Source organism: Manis javanica, chromosome 7 (assembly GCF_040802235.1).
Source record: "Manis javanica isolate MJ-LG chromosome 7, MJ_LKY, whole genome shotgun sequence".
Lineage (NCBI taxonomy): Eukaryota > Metazoa > Chordata > Mammalia > Pholidota > Manidae > Manis > Manis javanica.
In genome coordinates, this window is record NC_133162.1 from 28,392,352 (window position 1) to 28,416,362 (window position 24,011).

General features: G+C 46.5%; 1 protein-coding gene across 1 annotated transcript in view; it reads right to left on the minus strand.

Annotated features, from left to right (window-relative positions):
- LOC118966941 (uncharacterized) overlaps positions 1 to 20,608 on the minus strand; it is a 40,681-nt gene extending 20,073 nt beyond the window's left edge. Inside the window, exons 1-2 of the mRNA XM_073240035.1 lie at positions 20,563 to 20,608; positions 19,370 to 20,126 (exon numbers count right to left, since the gene is read on the minus strand). Of these exons, the coding sequence (XP_073096136.1) occupies positions 19,370 to 20,126; positions 20,563 to 20,608 (803 nt within the window). The remainder of the gene's footprint in view (positions 1 to 19,369; positions 20,127 to 20,562) is intronic.
- Positions 20,609 to 24,011: the final 3,403 nt, after the last annotated feature.

The window sequence follows — 24,011 nt, forward strand, 5'->3', positions numbered from 1 at the left end:
TGAAATGTATCACAGCTCTCTCCCCTGCCTTAGGGAATGTCATTGCTTCTTATGGGATAATATCCTCACCACTAAACCCTTTGCAGAATCAGAGATGCCTCCAACTCCTAATCTTACTTCATTAAATAAGTTGCAATTGCTTCCTGGCTGTTGAGAATATTCCCAAGCTGTCATTTTAAAAGTAGACCCTGCCTTAGATACTAGAATAATTTTAAAAGCACTTTACATGTATCAACTGTACAGTTTTTACAAAGACCCTACGAGGTAGGTAGGATTCTTAGTCTCATTTTAGAGATGAAGAATCTGAGGCACACGGAGGGTCCAGTGGCTTGTACTTTAAGTGACAGTCTGTACTTTAAAGCCCAAGTGGTAGATGATCCTCAAGCAGTGCTTTTGGAAGGCATGAACACAGCCAGTCACACAATGTCAATGTCTCTCCAAGGTCACCTGCATCAAAGTCCCCAGAGCCAGAAAAAAGCAGGTTCCTGGGTTTCAGACTAGGAATCAGTAGTGTGAGACAGTGGGATCTAAAAAAAATTTGTTAACTGTGCTAAAATATACATAACATAAAACTTGCCCATTTTAATCATTTCCAAGTGGACAATTCAGTGGCATTAAATATATTCACACCGTTGTGAATTTAACAACATTTATGAATCATACAATATTTGTCCTTTTGTGTCTGGCTTATTTCACTTAGCATAATGTCTTCAAGGTTCATCCTTGTTGTAGTATGTGTCAGAATTTCATTCCATTTTAAGGTGAAATAATAGTCCATTGTATGTGTATGCCACATTTTGTTTATCCAGTCATTCAACTATGGATACTTGGGTTGCTTGCACCTTTTGGCTACTGTGAACAACGCTGCTATGAATACGGGTTTGCAAATATCTCTTCGGGATCCTGCTATCAATTCTCTGGGGCATATACCTAGAGATGGAATTGCTGGATCAAAGGGTATTTCTGCATTTTTAAAGGAACCACTGTGCTGTTTTCCTCAACAGCAGTACCATTTTACATTCCTGCCAGCAATGCACAATTTCTCGACAGCCTATCCAACGCTTGTTATTTTAGGTTATTTTTTAAAAGCATTTAATAATAGCCATTCTAACGAGAGTGAAGTGGTGGTATCTGCACTTTTAGCAAGACCCTCTACGTGATTCTTATTCCTACCAAAGTTTGAGAATTGCTAGTCTTCAGATATCTTAGCAGAAAGAGGAGAGGCAGTGAGTTAGTTTCCTGAGTCTGAGAAGCAGAGTAGGGATTTGCCTATATGTGTCATCATCAATAGCATATATTGCATCCTAGGATATTGATAGGGAAACTTGACCACCCCCTAAATGAGGAAAATTTTGTAAAGGAATAGTCTTAAACCACCCAAAGAAGAAGTTGGTAGGCTGGAGAGCAACAAACAGAAGGCTTTTGCCCTTGGTGGGGTCTCTCTGAGCCAGGTCAGAGCAAAGAAAGTCTTTCAAACCAGAGTGTCCCGCAGCAGTCTTGAGTAGTGCTTTGAAAAAAATAACACTTAGACCGCAGTCCACGAAGGGAAAGAAAGCTCCTTTCTGGCAATACCTGTCTGAGTAAGCCTAGGAGGGTCCGCCACTGGCAAGGGGCACTGACGCCAGTTAGGACGGAGAAGAGGAAAGGGGGCAAGGTAGAAGAGGCCCGTGAAAGGGTGGGACCTTGAGCCTGTGACCTTGGGTGTCTTCCTTAGGACTTAGGTTCACATCCCCATCATTTCGGGACGGAAAAATGCACTGGTTTAGAAAAGGGGAAATGGGATGTATCCTTTCAAGTGATGAAATTGTGCCCCCTAGTGGTGCTCTCTCAGACATTCAAGTTAATTAAAGATTCCCAGGCGAAGGCGAGGAATGCACCGGTGGCGGTGGAGAATAGCAGTTTCAACTTCATTCTTTATGATTGGCTGCTGTGGGGAGAATTTGAAAACATTCCCCTCAGTCTTATTCCCTGTAGTAACTTGGATGCTGGCAGTACTTTCTGTAGCAAAGAGCAACAACCAGTGCATTTCTTACATGCTTCTACGTCATCCCATGCTCCTCTGTACAACCCCAAAAGGTAGGCTTTATTATTATTGTTATTATTATCACTATTCTCGTGTAACACGTGAAGGATAGAGGCTCAGAGCGATTAAGTGATTTTCCAAAACAACAGGCTCCTCTCAACATGTAAGCACGTAAGAACATAGTAGAAAAGAAACAGTAAGATCATCATAAGAGATTCCATGCCCCCTCCTTAAGTTCACTTTCATGGCAAAGGGGGAGCAGAGATATACACCAGAAAATAATTGTATGTATTTTTGTACCATACAAATAATAAGATTATTTTCAGAAAAATTAGAAGATACAAACAGGCAAAAAAAAAAAAAAAAAAAGAAAAACAAAAGTATTCATAATCTCACCATGCAGAGAGCTATACACTGTTTACATTTTGGTGAATATTATCCAAGATTTTCACTATGCATGTGTATCATTGTTTTGCTAAGAAAGAAATCATAGCATTTTTGTTGTTACTCATTGAGGCATTATATCTGTCATATTTATTACATCCCTAGAAAAAGAATCCTAGTATTTTCCCTCCCATGGGTTTTGGTCTTTCTTCCTCTTCCATGATGTCGCTAAGGTCATTAGAACAATGAAACCTAAACTGATGGGCTGGAAACAGATTATTCTGTCATTTCTCTAGATCACTGCATTGCACAGCACATCTGGGGCTGATCACCCCATGCTTGTCTGACCTGTCTGTGAGGTTCACGCCACTTTCCCTGCTCTGTGATCATTCATGGTTTTGCATTTGCCAATGTAAGTATGCTTCATCATCAGTTAGAAACCAGATGATGCCTTGGGAGCACAGCCTGCCAGGAACCTGGTATTTGCCTCTCTTCTCAGCAGTGTTGATGCACCATTATGGTGGAATGGAAAGTTGGTGGAAAGAGCATAATAGTCTTTTGCGACCTACTTTCCCTCTTACTACATCGCAACATTCAAAGGCTGCCTTTAATATTTTTTTTTTGGTGGTTTATTCACAGTAAACAGTAGAAAAGAGCCAAATATCCATCAACCAGTTGAATGAATAAATATTCTGTGATTGATATATAAATATTATATACGTATTTATATATTTTATAATTATAAATATTATACAATATACATAACATATAATTTACCTCTTACCATTTTAGCCATTTTGAGTATACACTTCAGCAGCATTAACATTCACATTGTTGTGTAATCATCACCATCCCTACTTTTTTATCACCCAAAAGTCTCTGTACTATTGAAAAATAACTCACCTTTCTTCCCTACCCTAGCCCTTAGTAACCTCTGATCTATTTTCTTTCTCTATGAATTTGACTATTCTAAGTCCTCATATAAGTGAGTTCATACAGTATGTATTTTTGTGACTGACAAAAAAGTTTTCACTTAGCACAGTGTCTTCAAGTTTCATCCATATTGTAGCATATATTACAGTTTCCTTCCTTTTCAAGGCTGAATAGTATTCTATTGTATGTCTGTTCCACATTTGTGTATCTGTGCACCCAGAGATGGGCCCTGTGGGTGTGCTTAACTTCTCAGATTTCTTTTCTTGCCACCTGTCTAATTATAAAGCCATTAGAACATTTGTGAGGCTGGCATATGGTGGTGGAAAGAAAACATTAGGTGCATGCTTGCAAGAAGTTACCTCCAGTTCTTAAACCTCTACTGAAGCCTGAAGGAATTCGCCCTGTTATAGAAAATGCCTGCTGGACACTGTCGGAAAAGCATTAGAAGTAACCAGAGAGTGTTTTGCTGATCTGTAGGAACTTATGGTGCATGTTGCATGTGGTTCTGACCTTGAGACTTCAACCAAAACACAAATAAGTTGAAATAGTCCTGAGAAAGACTAGTCCTGAGACCAAGGGAAAGGCCAGTTTCAGGAAACTGTAAAGAATAGGCAGGAAGTAGTAGGCATGAGTATTAGGGGGCAGCCCTAAGGACCATCTTTGGAACTTAGCTAGAGTGATTCAGGACAAGCCAAATTATACAATGGGTAGTGAAAATGTAGTGGTCGTTAGCTTCAGAGGAAGTTGAGGTTAAACTACAGGTACTCATTCATATCTGCAGCATGAATAGTTGAATGAGTTTACATGAATCCAGGCTCATAAGAGATCATCACCCACCATGTATTCATTTTCTATAGTGCTCACCTTCTTATTGCCTCTTTTGGGTAGGTCCTGATAACAACCGAGAGAGTCGGGAAGGGAGGCTTCACTCTCCTGGCTGCGCAGTTCAGGAACCCCAAGGCCCAGGGAGGTGAAGTGATTTGTGGTGTTATGGAAAGTACAGGGTTGGGCTTGGAGGTCAAAGTTCTCTGGGCTCTGCCACGTGTAACTACCAAGGCTTTCCCGTGACACCATGCGATAGAGAATTAAGGAGCAGATCCCTCATCTTTAGTGTCTGATGGAGCAGAGAGTAACCTCTCCCTCCACTGGGTGTCCCTAGAGGCCACGGCAGAGAAGCTCAGTTGGGACCACGGCTTGGCCCTGTCGGACACGTCTGTGTCACGACCCCTCTGAAAGACTCAGCGGTAGGGGTTTGCCTATGGTTGTTGACTAGGCTATGAAGCCCTCCGTCCTTTTCTTCCTCTATAAAAATGCTGAGTTGGCCTCTGAGGGTAGCCTTTAAATTTAAGGCTGTAATCTTCCCAGGTCTAAATGCAATAATCCCTCTGCCCACAAACAAGGTAACATTTTAAAATCAGGAGGTATTTTATAATCAACACGAAGAGAAACTTTTCTGCCACCCCTTCCCCAGCCCAGGCCTCTGAATCGTTATCAAATAGATGGCATCCTTGAATTAAAGAAACCATTGAGCCTCTTGGGGCACAAGAGAGAGGAAAAAGGAATTGCTTGGGGTGGATTCTGGCTGCCCTGTTGGTGGTGAGATAGTTCCTGACTGCTCACCCAAGTCCCAAGCCCAGGCTGAAACTGCTGTGTGAAAAGGCTGGCCAGGAAATGCATTAAAATGCACATGCAAGAGCTGTGCACCAGTGATCCCACTCAAGAGGAAGCACAGAGAAGCTGCCCACGAACGTTCACAGCAGGGAGTGGAAACAACCCAGTGTCCATCAATTGATGAAGGGATAAACAAAACATGGTATATCCATGTAACGGAGTATTGTTTGGCCATAAAAAGGAAGGATACTCTGATTCATGCTACAACACAGATGAACCTTAAAAACAGTATGAGCAGTGGAAGAAGTCAGTCATGAAAGACCCCATAGTGTATGATTCTATTTGTATGAAATGTCCACAATAGGCAAATCCACAGAGACAGGAAGCAGATTAGTGGTTGCAGGGCTGGGGGAAGGAGACATGGGAGTGACTGCTAATGGGCATGTGGTTTCCTTTTGGGGTGAGAAAATGACCTGGAGTTAGACAGTACTAATGGTTGCATAACTCTGTGAATATGCTAAAAAAATCACTGAAGTGCACACTTTAAAATGGTGAATTTTAGGGTATGCAAATTGTATCTTGATAAAATTTTTCAAAATCAAAAAAATAGCTGTGTAAATAATTGTATAAGTTACACCTCAATAAAAATAATAATTAAAGGGAGAGGGCTTTAGCAGCTTCCTCTTTTGAATCTGGAAAGCTAGTCAGGAAGCACCTCTTTGCTCAGAGGACAGGACAAATTCCCATGAAGCCAGAGTCTTTCAGGCTCCAAGGCTTCCGGTGGGAAGACCTGCAGGGGCCAGAGAGATCCCACATTATATCTCCAGGCATATGACGTCCCTAGGTTGTTCCTGAGGAAGCACACTTGATGACACAGGAATCCACCCTAACCTACCTGCAGGGTGGCCATGTGACCGTGATTGGGCTTCTGAGTGACTCCAGTGGGCAGAGTCAGGACCAGGGGAGGAAGTTAGAGGAAGGCACAAACTTGTCAATGAGACAAAAGACTTCCGACAAAAAGACGCGCGCCATCCAAAGAAAGTGTGAGGGCCCCGTCTGGGCTGCATTCAAACAGGCCAGAGAACCACCTCTGGGACAGTGGGTGTTTACGTATTTGCTTACTGGGGACTGGGTGTTCTAACCCTAAGGTCCTAAGAGTCTATAAGAAGGATGACAGAGGAAAACAGAGAAAAAGAACCTGGGAGAAGGGAGGGTCCAGTGTGGGTGTTGCCAGAACCTGTGACAGAGGCATCAAGGTGGGGCAGCTCCCTCTCATTTTGAATGTGGCTGTTTCTTAGCAGGTGGCCATTGAGACGAGGAAGCTGAGCTGTTATCAGAGCTGGACTGACCCTGTGGGAGGGGAAAAGCTGTTCAAACTCAAACCCTCAAATGCTGTTGAAAGTCTCGTGATTACGTGCAAGGGCTCTGGGTTTAGCAAGTCCTGGCTTCAAATTCTGATCCATTACTTACTAGTTATGTGACCGTGGACAATACAGTAAGATCTCTGAACCTAAAAGAGAGGAATAATAACAAGACATACCTCACAGATTTGTTCTGAGGTTTAAATGAAATAGGGTAAATAAAGTCCTTAGCCTAACATACATTAACAGTAGCTGTTGCACACTAACCTAAACAAATTTAATTATGCACAAACCGTTAGGGTGTTTTTGGTAGCTACAGGAGGCTTTCAAACATGGGTTGTTGAGGGTTAGCTGCTCTCCAACAATTCACTTCACACAAGTTTCATATCAAATTCTGCCACACTTTGGACATTTATTAGACCCGCTTTTATCAGCAAATAGACATAAAATCTGTTCTGAAAGCTGATCACAGCTCTGTCCTTTCAGGCAGACCGGCCATGAAAGCTTTGCTCAAAGGATCTAAAAGCAGGTTTAGGTTAACATTAAGCTTTGAGCAAATAAAATTCTTTGACGTTATGACTGTACACAGGGCCATGTGAGAATCTAGCTGCAGGTAACGTCCAGCTCTGCAATGTTCAGAGCTCCAAAGATTTTTTTTTCCTGTCATGCAAAGGTGGGGAGTGACTGTAAACTATCAGAGCCAATGCGCATATCTTCCATACCCCTGATTTTAATGATGAAGGTTCATTTCTAACTGGGTTAACAATCCACATTTCCCCCCTGTGAAAACCTGTCTAGTACACTTATTATACTAATACAATGCTCTGGTGCTAATGGCAAATAATAATGGCAGAAGCCTTCAGAGTATCAGTGACTAACCTTATGATAGCCAATCACATCTGTCCTGTGTGTTCTTGATTAAAGCACTGACCTTCCCTAGGGCACAGTTTAAATGACTATATATTTACTATCATATTGTAAAACACAGACATCTGTGAGCTCACTGCTTTTCTCCAGTGCCCTGGTACTTTTGAAATAGCAGCTTGCTTTTAGTAGGAGCTAACTGTGTGGTTACGGAATGCCTCCAATGAACCAGCCACTAAAAATCTTTTGAGGTGTGGGCTATCACTCCCAGATCATCAATGATGAAACTGAGGTTCAAATCCATAGAGCTGAAGGATATTTGGCAGAAATAAAGTGAAGCAAAGAGAAATAAGAATCTCCTGTAAATATTGTATCACATTTTAGGTTAGAAGCAAGAAAGAGATGTGTCCAGCCCATCTCCTGCAGAGAGCCTTCCCTCAATAAAAAGAATGGCTCGTCCTCTCAGGTAACCCAGTGCCCCTCATTTGCCTCCATTTGAGTGCTAATGTCATACTTTCAGTTGACGGCAGAGAGATGCACTCTCTTCCCACTGCCTGGCTGAGGACCTCCAGGGTCCATCCATGCTGTCCTGTCCATCCCCCCAGGGCCCAGACCACCTCCAGCTAGAGTTACAGTAAAGCCCAAGGCTAGGGTTACTGCACTTAGCACTGAAAGCTGCCTCATTCCAACCTTTTAGAGCCAGGCAGCTAATCACTCATCACTTGCCAGTTGGCTGGTGTATTTTGGGCCTGCTTTGTTTCTGCCAGGGCTGACAACAAGCAAAGAGTCGGGGGCCATCAGGAATGCAACAGGCTGAGCAAGGCTGGAGGATATGAGTGACATGGGAATTCAGAGAACCAACATCCCCGGGGCGTTAAGGCTTGTGGACAGGTGTGAGGGGCTTCACAACTGACATCAAGCATGTGACTAAGGGCCCGCACACATTGTCCCCAGCTGGGATTACCAACAGCCTACTATGTGCAAGGCATTTTCAAATGGGGACACTTGAAAATGGGAACTTCAACACAGTTTCTGTTTTTAAGGGAAGGCTTGTCATACAGAGATAAGATAGGTGTCCTCCTAATTTATCCTAAACACACTCAACCAACCTGTTCCTCTCCTCTTCCAGTCTCCGTGAAAGATACTCCCCATTCAACTTCTCACCTAGTCCCGCAACCTAGGAGTCACCCTGGACTCTCCCCTCTGCTTCCCCTCTTACAGCCAATAAATAGTCACATCCTACAAAGGCTGTCTCATTTTCTTGCCCATTTCCATGATCCTCCTTTAGTATTTCATCATTTTTTACTTGGACAATTGCAATAGTCTTCTCACTAGTTTTCTTGACTCCAGATCCTTAACTCATGAACCCTCACTGTACCCAGAGTGATGGCTCTAAAAAACAGAGGGATCTGACCATATCATTTCCCTGCCAGAAATCTTTCAGCAGCTTCACAGGCTGCAGAATAAAGAATGAGCTCATTCTTTCGGTAAGTATTTGATGAGCACTTTCTCTGTAGTAGGTACTGTGCTAGGAACAAGTACACAGGCGTGAACAAAACAGAAATAATCCCTGTCCTCAGGAAGTTTGCAGACTAGTGGAGGAGACAGGCGAAACAAACAAACAATATGACATCAAAATGTGCTAACAGCTGCCAGGTAAGAGAGCTGGGGGCTAGAAGAGAGAATCGCAGTGGGTGCCTACTTGAAACCAGGTGTGCAGAGAAGGAACTGCAGAGAACTGAGGGAGGAGCGGGAAGCAGCTTAATGTGCTTTAGAGACAGTAGGAAGGCTGCGGGGCTGCACAGTGATGTACAAGAGGAAGGGCACGGAGAGGCTGGGGAGGTCACCGGGGTCAGACCCTGCTTTGTAGGCCATGGGGAAAAGTTTGGATTTCATTCTAAGTCCATTGAGAAGCCGCTGAAGGCTTTAAAGCAGGTAATTCAGTCTGACTTCTATTTTCAGATGATCACTTTGGTGGCTGCATGAAGAACGGTCAGAGACTAGACGTGTTGTTCTAGTCGAGACTAGAAGTGATGTTCTGGGTTGTGCCCCCGCCAAAATTCAAATTGTTGAAATCCTAATCCCCAGTACCTCATACTGGATCTGGAGACAGAGCCCTTAACGCTGTAAGTGCATTAAAGGTTCGGTAGGTCCTAACCCAGTATGACCGGGGTTCTTACAAGGAGAAGAGATCAGGACCCAGGTGCACACGCAGGAGGGAAGAGCATGTGAAGACACAGGGAGAGATGATTGTCCGCAGGCCTTGGCGAGACGCCTCTGGGGAGCCACCCTGCCAGCACCAGGACCTTAGGCTTCCAGCCCTGAGAAGTGTGAGGAAATGACTTTCCATTGCTCAAACCACCTGGCCTGTGGTACTTTGTTCTGATAGCTTGAACAGACTCATGCAGGCGGGGTGTCTGCTTCAGGGGCCAGTGAAGACACCAGGCTGGGAGAGAGATGATGGGGTCTCATTCTGGAGGGGCAGGAAAGGAGACAGAGTGAATTGGATGGATTTCAGGCAGAGCTGGAAGTACCGTCTGCAGAACTAGGTGATGGTCTAGGTGTGGGGTTTGGGAGACGGAGGGATCGAGGATGATTAAGTCATGAATTCCGTGGCATTCCATGTACCCAGTGACAGTGAGGATAACATTGGCTGTCCCCACCCAAAATAATTAAATTAACTAACCCAATGTAAGGGTTTTTAAAAAAATTAATAGACTTTATTTTTTAGAGCACTTTTAGACTTACAGAAAAATTAAGCAGATAGTACAGTTCCCATACACCCCTCTCCTCTGTGCACAGTTTCCCCTCTTATTCCAGCATAAGTTTTAAAGCCAAAGGAAATTGGTCCTAGAATCAGAACAAAACCTGTGCATGTCCATCTGTTTATCCCCCATCAGAGAAGGATGGTTTCAATGTGGGAAAACTTCACAGTGACACAAGAAGTGAGCCCAACCTGCCCCAGACCTGTCTTATCCGTCCTCCCACCCACTTCCCGTCTTCACAGAACTAGTTTTACTTTTCTTCCCTTACTTGGCTAACTGCTATTCATGCCCCAAAACTTGGCTCACCTCCCCCCGGAAGCCCATCCTTGGGTTGTGTTGGATAGTAGCACCCTGTGCTCATCTCAGAGGCAGGGAAGTGTTCATTATGAATGTCCCCCAACCCCCACAAAACTCTGACCAGCTGAAGGGCAGGGCCCCTGGCTTACTGTGCCCAGCATAGTGGTTGACTATATTCCATAAATATATTTGGACTGAACAGAAAGTGATCAGTCCATTAAAGAAAAGAAAAGAAAAGAAAAGAACAGAGTGCTCTGGGAATTCAGGACTTAATAAACTCAAAGCCAGCCAGCAAGACTGCCTGCTAATTGCGGATCACAGCCTCCCCAGGAGGAGGAATGGCATGGTTTGCTGCAGAAGGTGCTTAGAGGGGCAGCAGGGCAGATAGTCACAGGAGCAGCTGCTCGTGGTGAGCTGCTGTCTAACATGTCAGTAAGGGAGGCGTGGGGTATGTGCTGAGTGCCAAAAGGAAAACAGATCATCTGTGTCTATGGCCCATATCCCTGACCCCTCCATTAGAGTGACCTATTGTGTATGCATCTGAATTTGACATGTAATCTATAGACTTTGGAGTTGAATCCAATTTTGTCCACCTCATAAATGAGTGATGGTTAAATGATCTGTCTTCTCCCTGGAGGTCATAATTATATTTAAATGGTAACTAGGTCATATTACACTGTTTAAATTCTTGCAGCTCCTGAAATGTTCTCATATTATATACCCCATATTACATATTTGTTGTGTTCAACAAACAGATTTATACAAGGTTTTGCCATGAACTGGCTGTGTGACTTTGGAGAAATCATGTAACTTCTCTGGCTCTCTATTTCCTGTCTGGGGGCACTGAAATTATCTATTTGCCTTCTCCAGAAAACTCTGGAGGAGAGAGCATGGAAACTTGGAGTAGAGGACCCACCTCTGACATTCTCCAATCCTAGACCCTCCTTGTGGCTGGTATCCTGAGGATTTCCCCTTGATGTTAATCGGATAAGTGCCTCCTTGCTGGCTTCCCTCCCCTCCCAGCACTGTATGAACTCTGTTGGGGGAGATGGGGCGGGGGTAGTTTTTCTCTATCAAAGATCACTGATGCATAGAAAAAAGCTGTATGGTTTATATACAAAAAGCAATTTAACAGAGTTGTTATTTTCATGAGAGAATTATGATTGGTTCAAGTTGTCTTGTTTTTAAATATAAATAATAGAATACAGAAAGCTAGTGGACACTCTTTACTTCCATGGCTTAAGTCAATGAGTAAAAAGAGAAGTGAGGAAAGAGAGGAAGGGAAAAGGCAGAAGAGAGGAAGACAGAATGACACGCAGAGGTTCGAAGAGGAAGAGGCAGGTTGGGAGAGGGCTGGAATGGGGGACAGAGGAAAGTTGGGGAGAAGAAAGGAGCGAGTGGACAGGGGAAACAGAAGAGAACAGAGTCAAAAATGCCCTGGAAAGGCCCTGCTCTCACCAGGGCGGCCACCTTTCATCACAGGGCTGTTTGTTCTCGCTGCCCTCAGAGTATAAGTCTCTAATTCATCACTATCCACAAGCCAAGTCTCCATCTGTAGCTTTTAATGACATAAGGATTAAAACCACCATAGAAACTGCAGTCAGTTAAGGGAGGAATTCTTCTTTAAGCTGTAGGGGCACTGACAAGAACAGTATCTGTTCCAGTACCTGAGAAAATCAAGCAAACCAAGGCAGAGGGCTGGACTTTCCCTCCCCCAGATAGAGGCCAAGCCACATATTTATTGCTGTATTTTCCCCAAATCAGTGATTGTTTTGGTGTCTTGTAAAGGTAGTCAGCATGTGCATTTAGTGTCATGTTGTTTAGGTAGTAGAGGGGGATTAATAGATGCATATTTGACACCAAAGCCTCCACATTTGGTTGTGCAGGTTGTTCACTGAACAAGGGGGCCCAGTCCAAGAGACACCTGTATCCGCCCACCAAGCCAGGCACCCGCTGAACTCATGTCCCCTGCAAGGAAGCCATGCCTTTTTCTAACACCCAAAGGTGCCAGTGGTCCTATGTGACCCAGAGTCCATTCAGAGCGGATTTGCTTATCTATGGAAGGAACACTGTGAGATTGTGAGCAGCTCTGGAGGCTCCATCTGCACATGGGCTCCCGCATTTTGCATTTGCTCTCTGGCTTGATCCTCCTCTCATCCCTATAGGGTAGATGAGGCAGGTGTTCCCTGTGTTCAGATGGGGACATTGTTGCTCAGAGAGATTAAGAGACCTAATCAAGGACACGCAAGTTAAGTAAATTAGGGAACTTTACACAATACCAGGCATAGGTGTGTCAATGAACAAAAGACTGGTGAAGCTAAGAATAGACATGAGTTACACAGTTTCTGAGTCAGATACTCTTGCTGACTCTCTGAAGAGGAATTTGGGGCTGTTGCCAAGTCCAAGTCTTAACTGATTTTGATCACTGTCAAGCATGGGTGGGTCTTCCTTACAGGACTAGCAGGAATAGGAGATCCAGAGAAGCCAGGTCCTTCCCCACCCCAGGCAAGCCTGGAGACATATGTACCACTAAAGCCAGAGTGTACATGGCCTTGGGTCCCTGGCCAGCTCCAGAGGGTGCAGAGGTCCTCCGGGACACTGCCTTAGAGAGTTGCGCGTGTCCCTGTGACCACTAGAGGGCGGAGGCAGGGCTCTGCTCTGTACTCCAGGGATGCTAAACAGATGGGTGGGTGATAGAGCCAACCTAGGGACAGTTCTTCCCTGAGAGCCCTCACCAAAAGTGGAGGAGGGAGTTGAGCATCCAAGTGAAGCCGACGACAGTCAGTGTGCCTCAAAAAGTTTTCTGGAGAAGGCAGCTAGATCAGTTCAATCCCCTGCTCTGCTGCTAGCTGAGTCAACTTATCGAATTGTTTGACATCTCTAAGCCTCAGTTTACTCATCTGTAAAATGGAGCTAATATGATTTGGGGTTGCAGAGTTTCCATGAGTCTTCTAGAGTGTCTAGTACACTCCCTGGCATTTTATGCCGCTGGACTATGGTTTATGATTATGAAAATCCTACAGTGTTTCTGGACTCAGGGCAATTCTGAAAGGATGTTTGAGTCCTGGAGAGGGCCCCTGAAGAGATTCTGAACTGTAATGTGCTGGTGGAGGTTGTGTTCCTCCCAAACAGTCACAACCTCGGAGGTATTTTTTGTTTACATTCTCAAGAGCACTGTTACATTCCAAGAGGGCTGGGAAAGGGGATGTGGGAAAGGAAAGTTACCAGAGAGGAAGAAGCGCTGGGGATAGGTGCATGGACCGAATATTGGAAAGAGGGGGTTAGTAAAATATAGTGGGAAAAACACTGGGATAGTGGGACTTCAGAAGGCTACTATGAGGAAGGGTGGCCTGGGGGCAGAATTCTCCTGTCTGGGATGATTTTTCTCATCCTTAATATGGGGAAGCTGGGCTGATCCCTTCTAACTCTGATGTCGTCTCATCCCAGATGGGGAAGCAGAAGAGAATCCCAAGGAAGCGGAAATGTAGGACACCCCCACCACCAGCTACAAGTCAGAGCTCCAGCTGGTCGTCCTCTTATCAGTTGTGTGATATCCAACATCCAACTTGTTCTGTGCTTTTTATCAAGGTGCTGGAAAAAAACTGGATAGAAAAGTGTGCCTTGTCCTTAAGAGGCCAGTCCTTTAGTGGGTAATGTAGGAGCCTCTCCTTTTACACATTCACACAGAGGACAGGAAGGTGTTGTTAAGGATTAAACAGGAGGAGGAGAAGAACTCTGGGTCTGACTTATTTATTGAATCCCTCAAGTTTCTGCTATTTGCTGAACCTGTGCCCAATATCAACAAGGCAATAAATTTTGCCCATGTTCATAACATTAGTAATGTTAAGAATAATACTTTGTTTATATTACATATTATTCTTTCCTAAGCATTTTCTCTTAAATTATTTCATTTATATCTACTTCTGTAGGCAATACAAAAGAAGCATTAAATGTGATTCTTACCCTCAATGAATTTATTTTCTAATCAAGGATGGAGACAATGAGACAACGAAAAAAACTACTTAGGTCAAGAGCTAAATTTTGCAGGTGAGGCCATTTGGTGTACCTTAAGAGATTGTGACATGTAATGGCTGTGAGCTATGGTAGCTGGAAAGACTTCATAGTTGGGTGGCACTGGACTTAGAATTAGGAGTGTGGGGAAAGTTGGCGTTCCTATGGCCAGGATCCTCACCTGAACTTAAACTACTTGATGATGTAACTGGCCTGCTGCTAGGCTACTGCTTCCACACCCATGGGCAATAAGCTATTACTGACTGAGTCACTATATAAAGAGCTCCACCCAGTGCTCTAGGTGACATGGTGGCATGGTTGTACAGCTGCAAGGCTGTGGGAGTGCAGAGACTGGAGTGGTGGCAGCACCGAGGCCAGAGACTGAGATGGCTGCAGGGGCAGAGAGGCCCAGAGGCAGAGACCGGCTTGCTGCCTACAGACTCGCTCTGAGTGGACGGGATTCTAGTGATTGACCTGCCACCAAGGAAATAAAGTTGGGTATAAACCCTTTCACCCCAAGAATGTTCCATTGTCACTTTTCAGTCTCATTAAATCCATAGTGAACTTGCCCGGGGCTGAAACTCACTGGCAGGACAAAGCTTTGACTGGGAGGAGCCTAGATGTTCCTGCAGGGGTGAGTATGGCAGATGAATGGGCCAGGGGGAGAGACAGTAAGATTTTATAGATCATTTTTTTAAATGAGAAATTTGGTTGAGAGTTCTACAGAGGGTTCATGAGTGGTCTTGTGAATATGTTTGGTCCTACACACAATGAGAATCCGTATTATGCACCTTTTATTAAGAGGCATTTGGAGAAAATGAATCTGGTACCATTAGGAGGATGGGATTTATCAGTGATCTGCCCAAGCCAAGGTGATAAGTTAGGAGGCCATTATAATAAAGTGCTTGGGCTTTAGAGTCAGGCAAACCGTGACTGAACCTGGGAGTCTGTCACTCAAGAACTGGGGGTCCTTGAGCAAGGTGTTTATATTCTCAATTTTTGATTTTTTAGCCCATAAAATGGATATCATGACACTTACTTTTCAGGATGGCTCCAATATTAAATGGGTCAGAATATGTAGAGCCTAGTGCCTAAAATGTCCTAGGTGATGACTGTCAGTTCTCCCATTCTTTCTGCTCTAAGTGAAGAGAAACTGTCAGGGAAATCATTTGTTGACTAATTGGTTCTGGCTTAAGGGAAGAGAACAAGAAAAGGTGATGCCATTGGCAGAAGTTGGGATGTGAGCAGTTTGAGTGGTGGGGAATTTGAGCTGACAGTGGGATAGATACAAGGAGAATCATCCCGTAGGCACTTGAAAATATGGCACATAAGGGAGACCAAGCTAAAGCTGTAGAGCCAGGGCCCCTTAGTGTAAAAGTGAGAGTGGGCACCATGTGTGCATACAAGCTTTAAGACAGCAAGGGTGTAGACAAGTTGTCGAGACTTGGAGGGCTCAAGGAGGGCTGGAGAGGGAAAGTGAGCAACTACTCTTTGAGAAAGAAAATGACACAGTACAGGCTGTCAACACTACAATTAGACTTTCCAGAAAATAAGTCATTATGCCAAACAAGAGGGGTAATAAAGCACAAGATTGAAGAGAAGCCATTTGATCTTGATCTCACAAGAATGAGTATTAGATAATTAGGGGCAGGTGGCAGGACTTAACTCCTCAGGAGGGCTGGAGAAGGGTACCAGGAGCCAGGGAAAAAGCCATCCAGCTGATCACAGAAGTGACTTCTGACTGGGCATCAAGAGTCACCACTTGGGAGGTAAGCATCCCTCAGGCTCAGGGCAAGGAAGTAGCGGGTGAAGACAAATATTCAGAAATCTAACCAAAAAGGAAGGAAAGATAATTGAGGAAGGGGCACCAGTTTTAAAGAAGATAGTATGGAGAGACTGCCATATGTTTGAGGTTGGGAGGAAGATAGAGAATATTAGATTATGGGGTGGTGGAACCTCAGAACTCAAAATAAAAAGCATTATTTTTAGAAATAGAAGTTGTACCTAGACTTTAAGATTTTAAGACTAAGGAATAAAAGCAAAATTAAGGAGACCCATGAGGGAAAGCCTCCCAGTGGCCTCAGGCTTCTTAGAAGAATAAGGAAGATGGAGGGGTGTAAAGGCTTCGGAAGAAGGGACCTCTTGTGGGGGATACACCAGATCATCCCAGGCACAGAAGAACAGGGTGAGTTAGAAGTCACCCAACGAAGGGACGACCAGGAGACTGAGGACAGTTAAGGAAACCGAGGCAGTATCATTGGGAGAAGTGAGGTCTACACGGGAGTCAGTGGTTGGCTTCAAATATCTGAGGAGCTGACATGCAGCAGGAGGAGACCTCTGTGGGACTTGGGGGGGGGCAGGTGATGGGAGTTGCAGATTCCACAGCAACAGAGGCAGAACTTTCTGACACTGAAGGAGTGGAGAAGTGAGTGTTCCCCCCGAGGTGTGTCCAGGAGATATGGGACAGTCATTGCACAGCATGATGCAGACAGGACTCCGCATCTTAAAAAGTCAGACTTTCATGATCTCTAAAATCAGCTGCTCACTGGCACAGCTGAAGACTATAACTGAATCTATGGGCATTCAACAACTTTAAAGAAATTAAATTTGAGAGGCTGGAAGTCATCTAATCTAACAACCCATTTGACTTTTGAGTCCCCTCCCTGAAAGGCTCCCAAATAATCAGGGAATATAAAAGGCACACCAGGTAAGCCTGAATCCACTAGTAGCCACTGGAGGCACTGGGCTTCTAGTTAATTATCTGAAGAGAGAACACCTCGGTGAAGTTCCCAGATAACTCACTGTTGAGATGGCCCCAGAGACACTTTCACACTTTCATAAGAACCCTTCTCAATGAAAGAGGAAATACGTGTGAAATACTGATAAATCTTGAGTATAATTTTGAGTTGTTCTTCACCCTTGCTTATTACTTGAAATCCCAAACTTACAAAGCAAATGCTGGGTTAGTATCTACATTTCAAAAGATCTTTTGCTTTACAAATTCTTTGGGACCCTTTTAAGCAACAAATGCCAAGGATGAACTTAAAACGTACTTACTTTTTCTCCCCGTGAGCAAAAAGTTCTTTGTACATGACTTTCCAAGAATTTGTGTGTCACACAATGTGAATTCCATGGGTATTACAACAGAATAAACACTTCCTTTGCTTAATTGGCCACACACAATCAGTCAGTGATCAGTTTGGGTCTGTCCAAAGGGAGGTTTAGCAGAGGACATCTCATTTGATCCAGAATTTTAAGATCTGCCCCAGCCAAGGGTTCTGTTTACTCAGGAAAGTGAGGTAAAGAAAAAAAACGTCAGAAATGTTCTCAGTGGCATCAGGTAGAAAGTCCTATTGGGATTGCTGCTACTGTTTACTAGGATTGCTGCTACTGTTTACTAGCTGTGTGGCCTTGAGGGGAGTGACTTAATCTACCTTAGCCTCTGTTTCTACATGTGTAAATCAGGAATCCCTAACTCATATGGTTATTCTGAGGATTAGAATGTCTGCAAAGCAACACACACATACACACACCCCGCACCCCAACACAGAGTAGGCAGACCCTTCTCCGCCTCCCCAGGGCTTACTTTCTTCCTCAGCCAGCCAGTGATATAGCACATCCAGAGATTGTTAATGCCATTTTATACAAGGCAGAGCCAAGTTGCAAACTCCAACTGAGCCAGCACAAAACCTGGCTTCTCTGCCATGGCTGCAGTCTGCCAGACAATCTCACCATCTCCTTTGGTGGGATATTCCACTCGGTAATAGCAAAGCAAGAGAGGCACTAATTTTGAGAAGCCATAAAGTACCACGAGTTATGGGAGATGTATCACTTCCAAACACATAGCCCCTTACTAATGCCGTGCTAACCCTGGTCCATTTCTCAGGGGCAAAGGCTGACTGGGTGGGAGGCCTCACTGCAGGGGTCAGATGGTAAAAGGGTGAACTCTAGACCCCTATAACATCTCTCAGTCCCCTAGAGTCCTTCCAACCACCACCCTCCTCCTCATCTTTACTAAGGTTAGGTGGCAATTTTCATGAACTTAAAAGTGAACAAAAGCTTTTTAAAAAATTACATGCTCATAAAAATGGCTAAAATGAAAAAAGAAATGAAATGAAAATACTAAGTATTGAGGAGCATGTGGTACTACTGCTGGTGGGACTGTAAATTAATACAGCCCACTTGAGAAAACTGCTTGGTGGAATCTACAAAAGCTGGTATTCATATTCTATGACTTAGTGATTGCATTCCTATGGATTTATTGAATAGAAATGTTTATTATAGTCACCAAAAGACATATTAGACCTGTGCTGTCCAATATATGTGGCTCTTTATATTTAAATTAATTATGATTTTAGAAAATTAAAAATCCAAATCCTCTGTTACACCAGCCACATTTCAAGTGCTCAGTAGCCACATGTGTCCAGAAGCTATCCTATTGCACAGCATGGATAGAGAACATTGCCATCACCGCAAAAAGTTCTATTGGATATTGTTCTAGAATGTTTGTAGTAGCACTATTCACAATAGCCAAAAACTAGAAATTACCCAAATGCCCATCGCAGAATGAATAAATTGTGGTGTAGTCACACAATGGACTAAAGTAAGAAATGTGAATAATCTACCACTACACACAAAATGGATAAATCTCATAAACGGAAAGAAGCCAGGCCCGTAGAGTACACACTGTACGATTCTGTTTAATGTTCCAAACCAGGCAAAAGTAATGTATACCGTTAGACACCAGGATAGTGGCCACCCTTGGCAGCGGTAGTAGTGACAGGAGGGAGCATGTGGGGGACTTTCGGAAGGCTGGAAATACTGTTTCCTTCATCTGGGAGTTGGTTCATGGCAGTGTTCAGTTTAGGAAGGTTCAGTGAGCTGTGTGCACTTACGTCTTTTCTGTAGGCAATTCACACTTCAATAAATTTTCTAAACGCCTCTTAAGAAAACTTTGCTGTTTTTAATGTTACGTTTACCTACAGTCTGGGCTGAAAACAAAGCAGGTCTTTTCAATTAAACAAATGTGGTTTTGAGATCACTGCCCCCTCCGCAGACGCTTCCCCTGGACTTCCTACAGGGCCCTGATAAACTCAGCAAACCCTCCCAGAGCGTCCTACCTCGGTGCCCAGGCTGCGATCCTCAGGACCGCTGCTCTGCGAGCTTGGGCGCTCCCGGCGACAGCTGGCCAGGCTCTCCCCGCGCTCGCCGGCGCGCTTCCCGCCCAGCGGGCTCCAGCCTCCCCGAGCCGGTGTGCGAGGCGGCCCAGGCCCCGCCGCACCGGCGCCGCACCGGCGGTTCCGCGCGGAGCCAGGCTGAGGCAGCGCCAGAACTCTGGTCGCAGAGATTCCGCCGTCCTTGCAGGTCTCCAGCCCCTCGGGTTGGGAGAAGGCGCCCGGGAAGTCCCCTCTGGGCCCTGAATCTTAAAGCGAAGGAGGAGGAGGCTGCGATCCAGGCCTTGAACCAGCCCGCCTCCTGCACTGGCCCTTCTCCAGGGAAGCGCCCGCCCACCAAGCCCCACCCTTGAGGGGATGCGCGGGCCCAGGTCGCTCTCGCTGCGCCGGGAACCCGCGCAGCGCGGGACCCCAAGGAAGCCTCGTCGACTGGGGCTGGATTTCCCCTCCCTACCCTTTCCTCCCGGCAATGAAGGCTGGAGGACTCGCGGCTCTGCCTGGAACCCCGTCCGTCGAAGTTCCCAGACCCAGCCGAAGTCCAGGACTCTGTGACGCTGTCCTAGCCCCGCAGGCCCCGCCCGGAGCCGCCTGACCCTCGCTTGCAGGCAAAAGCTCCGAGCCACTTCTGTGGTGATGCGCGCCCGCGGTGTTGGGGTTCCGAATCCTCGGGCCTGTCCTGCTCTCCCCGTGGACCTGGGGCTGCCTCAGAGGAAGAGGAGACTCCTTACTTCTCAGCATCCACAGAGCCGAGCCCCGCCTGGCCTAGAACATTGATGCCTGATGCCTACCAGAAACACTAAACTGTTTTTTGCATGGACCATCTGATTTTCAAAGCCAAGGTGACTGGTACATGAGTGTTTACATATATAAACATTCGCTGAGTTGTATGCCTAATATTGTGCATTATGCACAAACTTCTGATAGAGTTGCTATACAAATATCCATTTTATAGCGGAGGAAATTGAGGTTCAGAGTGCTCCTAATGTACTTAAGGTCTCCACCACTGATTGTGGTGGCCCTGAGATTAGAATGGAGGCAGCCTAACTCCAGAATCCAGCATCTTAACCCCTCAAAATTAGAAAAAGACTGCTGATTTTCTAGAACCTATTCCATCTTCCCCACCAGTGCTGCCTACCCACCTCCTGAGCCCAGTAGGGTACCAGTCACTGGGTCGGGATTAGTCATTTATTCAGAGAAGCAAGGAGGTTTGGGCCAGGAAATCATACAGTCCACCCTTATCTTGGCCTTTGGGCTCAGAAACCCGAAGGGAGGACTTCACCTGCTCACAGGAAAATCCAACGAAGTAGCAGTTTGAGCCTGGGAGGGGTCTTTTCCCCTGCAGAGGGAGCTCAAGGAAGAGGTAGCTGTGTTGGTCAAGGGTTTTCACCCTCGGATGCCCAAGGCCCTGGAGCCCCTGGAAGGAGCAGTACGGAAATCCTCATGCGAAGAGATGGGAGCTATTTATACCCGGAGACTGCAGGCTCTGGGGAAGGGTAAGAAGTCGCAAGGGGGCTGGTCTAGTCTGGTTCTAAGTATCTTAAGACACGCAAACTGCGCGGAAGCCCATCCATAGAAACAGCTCTGTTTCCTCTATGAGGGTCGCACGCCTCTTTTCCAGAACAGGGGGGCTGAAGAGTGAAGGAAGACTAACCAACCCCTGGCTAGGAGGAAGCCAGGCAAGGAAGGTGGGGATCTGAGGCTGGGAGCCCTAAGAGGCCACGGCCCAGCAGGATACAGACTAGGTTGGAGAAAAAGGAGTTGCTTACTTAGGAAACCCCCAGCGGAACCGGGGCGTTGCTCCCGAACCCTGGGATTCCTAGAGCGCAGGCGCTGAAATCCCGCCTTGGCAGCCAGAGCTCCCGGAGTGCCGTGCAACGTCCTGATCACCTACCGTACTCCTCACCTAGTCAATCTAGGGAAAGTGGAATTTGGTCCCAAATGCAGGTCCCGAATTTATCGTATACATCGCAGCTTTCCACAACCAACCCCACCGCACCCTGAGTCTTCGCTCTTTCCTAATCCTGCATTCTCCTCAACCACTAAACTTTATGTCCTAGTGTCAAGGTCATCACCAAGTTCTCAGTCCTCCTTTCTTAGGTTTTGAGCTGTGGGGCAAAAGACGACAATCCACTGGGGAAGCCGCGTCCCCAGAAGGCATCAAGGGCACGGAAAGCAGGACCTTCCTCTGGGATTGCGGTGGTTTGCATGTCTTCCCTGAGGATTGCAGGCTCTACCCAAGTGGGCCAAGAGTTCAGCGCCACATTTCCCTTGCAGCCAGCACCCAGTGCCACCACTCCACACAACTGGGGCTTCCGCATGGTTCTGGAACACTAGGGGAGGCTGGAGCTGAAGGAGCCTGGCTCCATGATCCCCTACTGGATTATCTGTCACAGAGGAAAAAGATGCCAACCTGCTTCCACCTGCAAGACCTTACTAGGACCTCAGGTGGAGGGAGAGAGACAAATATATCTTTACAAGAGACACTATGTCTCTTGCATATTGTGATATTGGAAAGTCCCTAAGACTCTGGTGGTATATATGAGGGAGTGGCTCCCTCCACTTGGGCGGCTCAGGAAAGAAGTTTGGCCTTGAAAGACTAGCAGAAGCCTACCAGAAAAATGGGGGTAGAAGGGCATTCCAGACAGAGGTGAGGGAGTGTGCAGACGCATGAGGCTGCCATAGTGAAGGGCTATTTCCATTGGCTTCCTTTTTGTCATTCAGGCATCAGCTTAAATGTGATCTCAACATGGCTTTCTCTGACCACCTGTCTGAAAGTACCCTCCCTCCAGCACTAGGTTCTCTTTCCTTTTTAGATTTATCTACTATTTTTATATTTATTTGTTTGTTGTCTACCTCCCCCCCAATACACATCCCTGAAAAACTCCATAAGCCTGTGGACACAGTTTTTTTTTTTCAGTGTCCCTAGCATCCAGAACAGTGCAAGTCTACATATATTAGTAGGTGCTCAGTAAATACTGTTGGATAGATGGGTGAGTCGCTCGCAGCTGCAGGCAGTGAGAAACATGTTAGGGAGGGAGAGTTCCATACCCAGGCTTTATCGTAAGCAACTCTGGGAAGAAAACTCCAAAAGAGAGGGCTAGGTAGAAGGGGGCTTGGAGCGTCACGGTGGTGAAAGCCGAACGCCGAGGTGTGCGGTGGCTTGAGAGAGGAGACTGGCGGACTGGCGGAGAGGAGCTGAGGGCTGGCGGTCTGGGGCACTAACTCAAGCTGGCTTCCAGGGTCTTTCTCTCTCCGGAGAGGCGAGGGGAGGGAGGGTCTTCGTCCCCAGGGGCCGCCTCTCCAGCCTCCCGCTAGGCCCCTTTGGACGCGTCCAAGCCTCATCCTGGGCGGTCAGAGGGTTTGGGAGGATTCCCTAGCCTGCCTGCCTGCCCCCCCCTTCCTCCCTTCCTCTTTTTTCTTCCTCCTCCTCAGAGTCTCTGCAGCTCTCCAGCCCGGCGGCCCCGTAGCAGCCTAGCAGCCTCCGCCCCCTCCTGTAAGGGCAAAATTGCTAAACTTGTAGCAATAATGACCCTGCATTCAGGCCACCGACTCCCGCTGAACGTCTCTGCGCCCCGGCCGGCCGGGCCTAATCAGCGGGCCCCTCCCTGCTGCCCGCCCAGCCCCCGTCTCCCCCTGGCCGCCTCCTCCCACAGCGCACAAAAAGTGGGGAACAAAACCCCCGCGCATTTCTCCGTCCCTCTGTTGAGCAGACTGCTGCACAAAGCCCCCGCTCTGAGAAGCAATGGGGAGCTCGGGGGGGACGTCAATCCCGACGCGCTGCGGTTTTTGTTCGCTCAGGGGACTTCGCCTTCCTACCACACCTTTTGTTCGGGACTCCAATAAAAAGCCATTCTTTCCGCACCTTCCCGGCCCGGAGCCGTCTTTCAGCGAGGCCCGGCCCCACAATGGCGCGGCGTTCTGAGGCCTCCCCATTCACCCGCCTTGGCACGCTCACAATCGGCCGTGTGGCAGCACAGGCCTCGCACAGGCATTCTCCGCAAGTGACAAGGAGCCGCATAAAGCCGCGGCCGCCGGGGGAGAAGGGAGGGCGGCCGAGGGGGAGAGCTCGGCCGCGGCGGGGCGCAGCGCCCCTGGGCGCCCCTGCGGAACCCGAAAGAGCCGCCTTCGCTCCGCCTAGGGCTGGGCTCAGGACGAGGTTTCCTCTTCCCGGGTGACCCTTGTGGTGGGGCAGAGTCTAAGCCTTGATTAAATGCAGGCCCAGACATTGGCCTAAGCATCTGGGTAAAACTTATAGGGGATTTGAAAGTCCAGGACCTCAGAAGGCCCTGAATCTCCGACCTCTCCTCTACACAAGAGTAAAGAAAAATTAATGAACAAAGCCTGAAGGGACCACATTTGCAGCCTGGGGGCTGGTGCAAGGAAGCCCAGGCCTGCAATTGCTCAGGGAGGACTGCTTTTCCTTACGCACCTTTTCTTTCCCTGATCGCCCTGTTAAAAGGATCCCTCCCCGATTTTTCTGCTCTAAACATAGTCTGTAGTTAGCCAACAGTTTGGAAATATTGCACCTTGTTTATTGACTCCTGTAGTGTATGGCAGCGGGTGTGTACACGGCATGTGGATAAAGTTA